Here is a 12,306-nt window from a genome sequence, read left to right as displayed (position 1 = left end):
GATCTTGACTTTTAGCGGCGACATATATCGTCGCTAAAACGTGTCTTCGCTAATGATTTTGACTCAATAGCGGCGACATAAGTCGCCGCTAAAAGTCAATTTTTTTTTTTTTTTGGTTTTTGCTGCATTTGCAGCGTTTCCCGTTATGAACAAACCTGCCGATTTCTAATTTTTACGCAACACAAACGGACTAAATAAACATAATGCTTTAGGTACTAAAATCGCATAAAACATTTCCATACAATAAACATCCTAAAAAATCGCAAAAATAACATCCTAAAAAAAATATCCGTACAAAATAACCGGAAGAAAGGATTCAAGTTAGGTCGTCATCGTCATACTCATCGTCGGGTGCGACTTGCTTTCCCCTCGCCGCAAGAAAGGATTCAAGTTGGTTTATGAACGCCGGACTTTGGAACAAAGTCGAAACGTATTCCTACATTAACACATATCAAACCCAATATTATTAGCAAAAACATATAGTTGGTTTACTATATTTTTGAAGTCAAATTGTATAGTTTACCTCCGAAAACGGTTGTGCGGTTTGAGGTTGCGCATTACAAGTGTTCGATGGCTTATTCGAAGGTTTAGGCCCAAGCCCCCGGAACCATCCGCGTCGATCACCCAAAACGTTTTGAAACGCGGCAACCTCATTCGGCTGGTTAGAACCGCTGCTTTCTCCGCCCATAATCTCGCGTTCTAGATTAAGCTGTATTTTACGAAGATGATTAAATATAAATACAAATAGAGTAAATTACAACTGGTTTCCTTTACGTTTCTACCATATTACAACCGGTGTCCTTAAACTAAAGATATTACAGGCTCCGTCCTTTATGTTATTAGTTTTTAACACCCTATGTCCTTTAGTGCTAAACTAGTTTAATTTTGACAACAAATTGACCCATTTTTAACTGCATTTAACAGCAATCCAAACCCCCCCTTTTTAACAGCAATTCAAACCCATTTTTTACAGCTTTGACTCTGTAATATCTTTAGTTAAAATGGTACAAACGTAAAGGACATCGGTTGTAATTTACTCATATAAATATAAATATATATATATATATATATATATATATATATATATATATTTAGATAGATACTTACATAATTCTGCTCGGCTACTGGGTCAACAAAATTCCCATCTTTATCGGTGTGAGTTTTGCGGTACGTATCAAGACGTTTCAAACCCTATTTAACATTAAAATTTAGATGAGACGTTAAATAAACATAAACATACAAACATACACATATAAAACATTACATGTTTGTAGGCGGTGCTACTGTATGATGATGTACCCCCACGGTTTGGGAATTTGTGATGGTTGTTAAGCCGGAACATTTACATTTGGAACATGGACATCTAACTTCATTATGGTTGGGGAGCACTCTTTCGCACATCGCGATAAAAGACTTGAGTCCTTGCTGGTAGTGAGCTGATTGAAGTGGGGAATCAATCCAGCTTTTATCGATAGGCATTATGCAACTGAAAGATAATTTAATTTAGGGTTTGCAAGACAAGGGTAGGCTGCTAAACCCACTTTTTGAACACTTTATCTCATATATGAATGTGTATTACATGGTTGTTTGTTTAAGAAAAATTCGGCAGCATTTCCTCTTAGCTCCCAAGTATATATGTAAGAATATATATACCCGAGGAGCAAAGAGAAAATGATAACCGAATCCTTCTTAAACAAACAATCATGTAATACACATTCACATCCTAAATGAGATAAAGTATTCAAAAAGCAGTCCCAAATTAAACGGGGACAACCTGAAATTAATTTCTAAATCAATTTCAGGCGGGTATTTCTAAGCTCATTATGGTTTAGGTATGAATTTTCGAAAAGAATAGAGCAAATATCATGCGGGTCAATGGGTAAAAGCTAGTTCATCATTACTTGACATGAAATTTTGCTACTTGTAAACAGAATGTGTAGAGTTGTGTGTCACTTGTATGTTTTCGCCCCTTAAATTCTAATTATCAACCCCATGTACCTTTCAAAACATTTAATAATCTTATACACACATTTGCATGCACATAACTAGAGAAAGTCTAGTTATATGGGAAGTGAAACTTATTTATTTAATAAAAAACCATAGGACAAATAATATGGTCGAAAAAAGGTAAACAAATTGGACCAATAGCGGCGGCATATTGGATGTCGCCGCTATTAACGTCGCCACTGTTGATCGTTATTCTTGTAGTGACTCTTTTTTTACATATTTTCTAAAAAAATGCCCAAATTATGAAGGATGTCGCGGCCAAGAAATGATTAAAATGCCCAAATTTTGATTAAAATGCCCAAATTTTGATTAAAATGCCCAAATTTTGATTAAAATGCCGCTATTAACGTCGCCATTGTTGATCGTTATTCTTGGGATGTTTGCATATACAACGAACGAACGTTTGATGATGTGAAACGGTATGAAGTTAGAACGTAAGAATGTGGGTATAAGATGATCCACCTTAACTATGATGTTTATATACATATTTCACTAAATGATAATTTTCAAAGCTATCAAGAATCATCGTTTAAGATGTATGTAATTACATATACGTAGAGGGTATGTTATGTTATATTATAATATAATACAAAATGCTACATTTATGGCTTCAATCAATCAATTTTCTTTCAGTGATGATAATTAATTACTTTCGGAATCGAAGTGCACGTCCTTGCATAAACAAAAGACCAAACTTTTAAGAAAAGCCAACAAAAATGTAGACATAGTCTTAGTTTTGTTGGCCCGTTTATATTTCTTTTTGTGTTTGTTTTTTTCGTTTGTCGTTTTTATAAAGTGCTAGTTTTTGTTTACTACCTATATTTATTTTTTAATGTTTCAGTTTTTGTTAAAGTTTTTACATAAAGTCAACAAAAAACTTTAACACATTTGGAAAGTCAACATATCTTTCCAAGTTTCATAAAAGACACCAAAAAGGTGTTGTCTCCATGCGATAGATATGAAAGCAGTTCTTGTTCATATTATCTTACATCTTCAATGTTCAAATATTGACTATCCATCTTTATTAAAGCACATAAACTGGCATATATAACTTGGCATATATCCATCTTTATTAAAGCACAAAAAACCAAATGGTGGCTTCTAGATCTTGGCTAATTGGCTTCTATACACAGATTCAACCCAAACAACAAACCCAAACAGATTTAAAACAAAAAAAAAAACCATGTATACACAGATTTAACATCCCCAAACAGATTTAACCCAAACAACAAACCCAAACAGATTTAAAACAAAAAAAAAATCATGTATACACAGATTTAACATCCCCAAACAGATTTAACCCAAACAACTTACCTTATTTTGCACGAGGAGAAGGGGTGGTGACGGTGGTGGCCGTGGAGACAAGGTGATGCCGGTGGAGACGAGGTGGTGCCGGTGGAGAACCTACATTCACCAAGAACAAAGAAATTACAACCTATATAACAAAATAAACAAAGAATTCAACAAGAAACTAACCGATTTCAAGTGGAAAAGAAGAGATTCGCCGAAGTGGAGAGGAACCGGATGGAAGCAGAACCGATTTGGGGGAAAGTAGGTGGAGGGAAGAAGATAAATGGCGCTGAACTGATTATATTCGTCGGACCAATAGCGGCGACAATATGTCGCCGCTATTGATTAAAATTCATCGCCGCTATTAACAAGGGAACACCCCAACCGTTGGATGATCACAACAATCGTGTGGCTAGGGTTAAAGATGGGACCGGGTGCGGATTGGACCAATAGCGGCGACACATGTCGCCGCTATTGCTTGATGCTCATCGCCGCTATTAACAACGGAACGCCCCAGCCGTTGGATGATCACAACAATCGTGTGGCCAGGGTTAAAGATGGGACACCGGGTGCGGATTGGACCAATAGCGGCGACATGTTGGAGGTCGCCGCTATTACTCGTATTTCTTGTAGTGGGTGCACTCGCCCACCCCAATGTTTCGGTTAGAAGTGTATAAGTTCCGATTTTTCGTCTGAAAATTTATATTTATATAGGATCGCCCCCCGATTATTTTTCCTAAATTGTATATGCTAAATATTTATAAACTTTGTATATAAATGATGGGTAGTTTGGTAAATATACACTTTGTTTTATTTGAATTATTATTATTTGACCCGACTTGAAACGAATAACCAACCTGACCCGACCCGAAACATAACGATAGGAAATATTTTTTGGGTCCAATCACTTTACGCCCCCTCGAAACTTTTGTTCAAGCTCCGCCACTGGTTTTTGTATGGTTAACACTCATTGCTACAATTAATTTTCTCACGCAGTTTTGTGATGAAATTTGATTATTCTACCACCTTTATAGATATATAAAGGTGTGTTTGTAACGTTGTATACATCAAAAGATTATTAATATATGTTCGGTACATGATAAATTTGACTTCCTAAACTTTTATATATAAACGATAACATCCGAGTTTCAAAACTCATATAAATGTTATTTCATTATTCTTAAAAAGTACTCTTCGAGTCTTTTCTCTATTTTACCAATCAAACTTAATTAGTGAATCACAAATCGTTTAGTTCTATCCACATAAATATAAGAGATATTGGTTCATAACAAATGTCTCGCTTTAATTAATACCAACAACACGTTTAAGACACATTTGCTATGGATGAGAGAGGAGAACTTCACTTTAAGGGTGCTTTTATTAGAAGAAACCATGACTTAGTTATGTTACTTCACCGAGACAAGTCTAACTTGGGTTGTGGACAGGACGGTTCACTTCAGTTATGAGCTTCCACCAAAACTGAAATGTTCGGTTTTTGTTGTCTCTTATCTAATCAGTTGGTTATGGTATAGATTTATGTATCATAACTTGAAACAAATGAAGTCTGTTTATATAATGAAGTCAAACTTTCCATAAAAAAATGATCACCAATTGGCTGCAGTTGAGAGGACAGATTCGTGGAGTCCAGTCAGATTGGCTGTTCAGTTTGATGAAATCAAAAAGAAAATTGGGTCTACAATTGCATCATACATGTAAAAGTGATGGGGCCTGGTGACAAAAGCTAGAGATGTTTAAATTTGTCTCCCATGTACCGACGACGCCTTTTCAACATGGGAGGTGTCACAACAATTATAAACTATCAAATAGTAACACAAAGGTGCATAGTTAGGTTGTAAGTTGTGTAATACAAGTTTGCAAAGTATTAGTTTATTATCAACTATCAATTAGTAACATAAAGGTGAATGGGCTGCATATTGATTTGTACCTTATGCATTGAGGGTATTTTTTGCTTTGTTTTGTTGTCATCATGTATTGTGTTTGTACTCTCTCCTTTGCCTGCCACGTGTGCTTTAACTCTCCACTTGTCTTTCTGCCACATTATATCCCATCACAATCTCATATATAGTTTTACTAGATTATAATGATGTGTATTACACGGGTTGCATAAATATAATTTTATATATTAAGTAATAAAAAGTTATATCTCAAAAAAACATGTATATTACACGAGTTAAATAAATATAATGTCATCGGTTAATACATACAGTTAGCAAGATATGTATTTAAAAAATAATTATTGATATACTATTTACTTATTATATCTTTTTTATTTATTATTATGTTGGAAACATGTGTATTACACGGTGTTATAAATATTAGATGGTTGTTAGTAAACGGAAAAACATAAAAGAAATAGTTATGAAAATAAATATAAATAAATGGGTGAGAGTTGGCTACAAAGTCTATTTTTTTTTTACAAAGTGTAAAAAGTCGTAAAACACCATCATGTCAACCATAAAACACACTCAAAACCCATAAATAACAAAGTTAAGATTACTAAAACGCCATATTTGTGGGTTTTGTGTTGTGTTTTGGATGATTAGGCTTTGATTAGCGAATGACTAACATTAGTGTGTTTTATATTGATTGTCATGTTGTGTTTTATATTCATAGTTCTACAATGGTGTGTTTGAAGATTTTATGGACTGTTAAAGTTTGGATATTGTGTTTTAGTGGTCTTCACTCTGTTATTTGTGTGTTCTATGACTGAAATTGTGATGTTTTATGACTTTGTTCACTTTGTAGGAAAAATGGACTTTGTAGCCGAACCCCACCCTAATAAATAAATAATAGAGAAGCATGAAGATTATGATTATTAATTTTCTATTTCTCTCTCCTATTAAATAATAATATTAAATAATAATTTAACTAAATTTAATAATAAAAACAAAATTTTATATAGTTATCCATAATATTCTACGAATACATTTAAAAAAACTTCTTCATTATTCTACAGAGAAGATATAAATACAAAGAATATATTATTATTAATATTAATTCAAAACTAAAAAAAAAAATCTTTATTTTTATCTAAATTAGATTTAGTAATTTATTTTTATTATTTAACTAAAAGAGAGAAAATAAAAAATAAATTGAGAAACAATAATTTAACTAAATTTAATTGAATAATAAAAATAAAAATTTATATACTTATCCTAGTTGTGATTCTACGAATAAATTGAAAAAAAATTCTATCTTCTACAGAGAAGAAGTAGATACAATGAATATACATTGTTGTTAATATTAATTAAAAGTTGAAAACAAATCCTTATTTTATCTAAATCAGAGTTAGTTAAATTGTTTTTTTAATATTATCATTATTTAATAGAAAAGAGAAATTGAAAAATAAGGTGAGAAAAAACCAGAAAATGACACGTGTCAAAAAAAGATTTTTGTGTGTGTCGGGGTGGTGGGGGGGGGGGGGCAGGTGAGAAAGAAGTGGAGCGTGCACGACAGGCATGGAGCTCTTCCATGGAACTGAACGACGTCGAAAGAGGTGGAGCTAGGGTTCCGGGGATTGGTCTCCGGTGTAAACTTTTTTTATTCCTTTTATCTTGACTAAGTTCTCTTTCTTTAGGTTGATATTTGGATCTCCATCATAGTATAGGTGACCGGTTACAGCAACTCACGGCGGCTAGGGTTTTTAAGATTCCGGTGAGTTCACTTTTTTATTGGGACGTGCTCAAATTTGATTGTAGTGTTCAGATAGGGTTTGCTTGCTCATTGTGTTTTGTAGGTTGTTTATGGTGAGTTACAGCAATCAAAGCCAACCCCTGTTAGTGCTCCTCATCTAGCAGGTTCTTTTTTTCAATATGGATTTTCGTTTGGTTTGATTTGTTTAGTTTATATATTATTTAAGAAGTTTTAGAGTTGTGGTTTATGAATTGATTGGTAAACTAAGGAATGGTGTTTGATTCTACAAGGTTAACAGAAGGGTGAGGGAAACACCCAAAAAAACCCCTTGGGGTTAAAGTGTTGAAAATTTAATACATGGCAGATTAATCAAGTCAATGTTCATGTTAATTGTCTCAAGTGTCAATCAATTGATGGAAACGTGAGTGAGCTAGAGAAGTATGTGTATGTAAGCTAAAATAATTACAACTAATGTTTTTCATCGAGTATTATGTGATGTTATGTAACCAATGAACTGTGAATGTGAATATGTTACCACGAAGGAGATAGACGCCACATGAGTGGCGGAGCTTGAGATTTCCGACCGGTGGGTCGAAAACGTATATACCTAGAAAAAATTATAAAACCGGGGGTCGAAAACGTATATGCCTAAAAAATTCTATACGAAAACTACATACCGGACACTATTGAGCGAAAAGTTCGGGGGGTCGGGCGCCCAGGAGAACGAATGTCGAATGGTGGATAAGCTTGGACATGCTAAGATATTAATCACGTGAGGTATGTAATGTTTATTTTGTTAAACTTTGATGAATGTAAACTTGGAAGAGAACACACTTGAAGCGCGATCAAATGACCTGTTAAGGAGATTTTGATTTAGTTGCTATGTGTTAATATCTTTTTAGTTAATCTGCAGGTTGGACATATTTTCAATGGGTTCCATATGGTTTTGAAATTCTTGGTTGATATTAAATGGGGTATACTAAATGGTTTGGTGCATAAAAGAGGAAAACGGCATGCAGTGGTGTATTATTCGAAATACGCCATGTTATGCTAGGTGTCTAGGTGGTTTAGGTAACAATTTTTTTTTTCATTTATCCAGTTTTCAAGTATGTTTTGATTATTCATGCATTTAGCTTTGCTAACTACTTTGTTCGCATATACTCTCCGGACTAATGGGAGAATCATGATTGAATCTTGAGATGGAACTATTCAATTTAAGACCACTATAGTGCTATGTCGAATATAGTGTTTTGACTTAATTAGGAGGCTAATATGGTTCTTTGCTATAACTTGGTGGTGTAAACTTTATGCTTCGAGGTCTGTTAGATACTACGATTTTAATTGTTGTGATAGGATTCAGGTTACTTTGACGGGGAACCATTGAGTATGGAAGAAGCATGATGGATGTTAACAAAATGAGCCATGTTTTGAATGCTATCAAAAGGGGTACTAAACTATTGATTACTTCATCAGAGCCTATTCACAACCCAATGTTCTTTGGGGACATGTATATCAAATAATAATTACTGTTACTATAATATAATATAATAATATTAAATTTGCAACATAATGAACTATAATATGGTTGGTGCAGGTAGGTGATGAGAACTCTAATCACAACTATTGGGAGCCGACAGAAAACATGAGTACACCATGGACCGCTTAAACTGGATGCTGAACACTCGAGTTTAGAAAGGATATAAAACATCATCTTTTTTATGCCTTCGTATAATAAATCTAATCGTAATCGAGTTACTTACCTTTCTATGCTGATTTTTATTTGGTTGTTCATTGTATAGTAAAACAATTCAGAATCCAAGTACTTAAGTTTCTACGCCGTGTTCACGCCGCAACGCGGGGCGGGGCGGGTAAAAAATCTAGTTATTATTTATTTACATAACTGAAGGGGTATGGTCCCAAAACGACCATTACCCGCATCAAACAAACCCCTACCAGTAAGCAAACCGCACCCATGCGGTCACATCCTTCGAACCCATTCGGTTCGAAGATGAATAGCTTGACCCAAGTACGAAAGAAGATGAACATATCGATGCGGCTGGCACCGCATCATATGGCCATTTTCGTCACGACAAGGGAAGCGAGCAAATAGTCTCCACATACGATGATGCGGCCAACACCGCATCTCGCGTATTTCTTGATCACAAGTAGGAGACGCAGTAACTTCAGACGTTACCGCATGCAGCGATGCGGCTCGCACCGCACCCTGCATATCCAGCAAGTGGACTGACACGCCAGGCAAGTGGCTGACACCACGAGGCAAGTGGCGCCGACGACAGTCCCCTGTCAGAGCTATTAAAGCAATGGGCTGACGTGGCGTAACCCCCACGGCCGGCGAGACTGACACACCTGCAACGGTGCAGCTCGTCGTCAGCCCATCCATCAATCTCCTCCTTCACTCCTCGGCTATAAATACCAACCCCAAACCAGGTTTGAGGTATCTCTTCACAACTCTCTCACTACTACTATAATCTTGCTTTGCTTCCCAAGCAAACTACTGATTCTCACGCCGGAGAGTGGTAACAAGGAGCACCCCCCACCCCATCCTCCTTGTTACGAGTCACGGCTTGTTTCCTTGTGCAGGAGATCATCCACCGGTGACCCAGCCAGCGATCTCCGAGAGGAAGAGATTAACCCTTCTTGACGAGACCAGTGTGTTAACCCTGCCCGGTTAACCATTGTTTCATCATTGGCGCCCACCGCTACTCTTAGCACTTTTTAATCCATCCCTCTCCCTCTCAAGATCATGACTGATAACCAAAACACCAATGCGGATAACCCAAATCCCCCGGTAACAACAGGGGTCCACCCTTCGACCCCCCAACCCGGACACATTGGCACGTCCACCCAAAGGATCCCATCCTTTGCGTTCGGACACGACTTATCACAGGCCCCAACTGTGCTTCCACCAGGCGTGGACTTACACTCCTGGTACCAACAGCAGACTGATCTGCTGATAGCGGCTTACAACCGCGCTTGTACGGAAGCAAACGTACAAGCTGGGCCTACTCCAATACAACACACACCTGCCAACCGTATACTCCAATACGATGGCAGGTTACACTCACGTCCGGCTTCCAGAAGCCGACATGACGACCGTGGATCATCTTACTGTTCGATCCATACACTCAATGAGGACACTTCCTCATATGAGTCCCGCTCCAGAGGGCCAGTGCATACCCGCCTGGGCCCCTATGGGTAAGATAGGAGGCGGTCAGCCTCCAGGCGCGGCCCAGGCATCCAGAGCCGACTGGGCCCGCAACCCTACACGGAAGGGTACGGTCATACCGACCCTGACGATCAAACCTACCGCGGGGAGTCTCACGACACCAACAGCAGACCGGGGGGACGCAACTATGTTCCTCCCAGTCACCCCCGCACTACATACCTCAGGGCGGCAAAGCGCCCTGTGCACGAACCATACAGGCCAAGGGCCGCGGCCGAAAATTCAAAATTCGTCCCGCACATCGCCAACACCGATATCACAACGACAAAATTCCCAGTCAACATTGGGAAATACAGTGGCTCGACCGACCCGGACGACCACATGAACATCTTCACAGGCGCAGGCGTCAATGGCAGGTGGGACGAACCCACCTGGTGCAATTTTTTCCCCCAGACCCTTATCGGTCTGGCCAGGGCATGGTTTGATTCTTTGCCAGTGGGATCACTGGATTCTTTCGAGGACTTGCGCGCCAAGTTCCTCGCCCACTTTAGCCAACAGCGACGCCACGAACGCGATTCGTTGGACGTCATGAACATCTGGCGAAGGGATGACGAATCGCTCGAGGCATTCGTCATCCGTTACAATAAAAAATGCCTAGAAATAGGCGACGTGGCGGACCAAATGGCGCGAAACCATTTTATTCGGGCCGTCAAAGACAGAGAGATGGTCATGACCATCTCTGGCAAGGAGGGTTTGCCTAAAAAATGGGAGGATGTCATGACCGCAGTCAAGACATACGCCCAGACACAGCGGTCGCTCGAACCGCACGTCAAAAAGGCAAAACCTCAAGCCGAAACATCCCACCAAGGGTCCAAACGTAACAACAAGCGAAACCGGGAGGCAGGAAATCGGGATATTACTAAACCCTATTTCCCGCAACCCAACACGTTTGACCCACAATGCTACAACCCGGCCCGAGACACTCGGGCACCAAGAAAAGAATCTCGGGACCGCAAATGGACCGAGATCAACCAGTCGCCAAGAGAGGTCCTCCTCACGGACCCACAATTCTTGCGACCGGCCCAACCAATGAAGTCCAAGAAAAGTCAGGACCTCACACTATACTGTGAATACCACAAGGACTCGGGCCACACCACCAACAACTGCATCAGTCTCCGGCTGGAGATTGAGCGGGCGTTGAAAGAGGGGAAACTGCAACACCTTTTACCAGGTGGACAAAAGCCCACCAAGCATATCACCCCTCACAACGAAGGTACCTCCTCCGGAAAGAAAGCCATGTACGTGGCTTCCACCCACATGATCTACGGAGGCAAGGGTAGGCCGCGAAAAGCGGCACGAAGACCGGACAATGATTGGAAAGACGAGCAAATCGTCTTCCCAAAAGTCCGAGGCGGACCGCGTGACAGACGCGCCGTCGTCATTTCAGGCCAGCTGGCCCATTACTGCACCGAGCGTCTGTTCATCGACCCGGGCAGTACATCCGATATAATCTACGAGCAATGCTTCAATCAATTTGACCAAGAGGACAAAGATCGGTTGCAAGCCGTAGATTACCCGCTGGCCGGATTCGCAGGGGAAACAGTCTTTCCCCTAGGTCAAATTACATTTCCCGTGCGTCTTACCAATGGTAAACACACGCGGACAGAGGAGGTTAACTTTATGGTTTTACCCCACACCTCCAATTATGACGTCATCCTTGGGAGAGAATCCCAAGGAGACTTCAATATGATCACATCCGTCCCCCACTCCGCGGTTGGTTTCCCAACCGCATCGGGGGTTGCAATCATCTACGCCCGCAAGGACGTTATGATGACGGACGAAGCACGTCCGACAAAGGTCGCAAGGCCCACCCCCGTCGACCAACCGGAAAAATGGGTTCTCAACCCAACGCATCCGGAACAGAAGGTCACATTGGGTCACGCCTTATCCTCGACCACCAGAGCGCACCTGAAGGAGCTCCTCTTCAGGAACCAAGACATCTTCGCGTGGACTCCTGCAGACATGACAGGGGTCCCACGTGAAATAGCGCAGCACTATTTGAATACCAAACCAGGTATCAAACCAGTGATCCAAGGCCAACGCCACCTTGGGTCAGCTAAAAATCAGGCGATGCAAGAGCAGATCGAAGAACTGCTCTCCGCAGGTATACT

The 12,306-nt window shown here is 39.6% G+C and overlaps 1 protein-coding gene and 1 long non-coding RNA gene across 3 annotated transcripts; one reads left to right on the top strand and one right to left on the bottom strand.

Moving 5' to 3' along the window:
• Window positions 1–206: 206 nt before the first annotated feature.
• On the bottom strand, window positions 207–5,356 carry LOC110920421. The gene is made up of 6 exons (XM_022164633.2): window positions 5,302–5,356; window positions 3,484–3,635; window positions 3,322–3,411; window positions 1,108–1,191; window positions 524–709; window positions 207–436 (listed from the first exon to the last, which is right to left on the bottom strand). Exons 1-6 carry the CDS (start codon window positions 5,354–5,356, stop codon window positions 317–319), a joined length of 687 nt encoding a protein of 228 aa, XP_022020325.1. The 3' UTR covers window positions 207–316.
• A 1,379-nt stretch (window positions 5,357–6,735) lies between these two features.
• LOC110915631 lies at window positions 6,736–8,785 on the top strand. 2 transcript variants are annotated; one of them, XR_002579114.2, is made up of 3 exons: window positions 6,736–6,814; window positions 6,896–8,397; window positions 8,546–8,785. It is a non-coding gene; the product is annotated as an uncharacterized LOC110915631 (long non-coding RNA). The 2 variants fall into 2 exon arrangements; XR_002579113.2 differs by having other exon boundaries at window positions 6,739–6,972; window positions 7,055–8,397.
• Window positions 8,786–12,306: the final 3,521 nt, after the last annotated feature.

The sequence above is a fragment of the Helianthus annuus genome, chromosome 6 (assembly GCF_002127325.2).
Source record: "Helianthus annuus cultivar XRQ/B chromosome 6, HanXRQr2.0-SUNRISE, whole genome shotgun sequence".
NCBI lineage: Eukaryota > Viridiplantae > Streptophyta > Magnoliopsida > Asterales > Asteraceae > Helianthus > Helianthus annuus.
Note: the sequence above shows the minus strand (reverse complement) of the source record. Positions and strands in the feature narration are given on the sequence as shown.

Coding starts and splice junctions, on each gene's coding strand:
- LOC110920421 (XM_022164633.2), bottom strand. CDS start 5,356: ATGTGGCAGAAAGACAAGTGGAGAGTTAAAGCACACGTGGCAGGCAAA. Junction 3,412..3,483: donor TTCTTTTCCACTTGAAATCG/GTTAGTTTCTTG, acceptor TGGTGAATGTAG/GTTCTCCACCGGCACCACCT. Junction 710..1,107: donor CAGTAGCCGAGCAGAATTAT/GTAAGTATCTAT, acceptor CGTAAAATACAG/CTTAATCTAGAACGCGAGAT.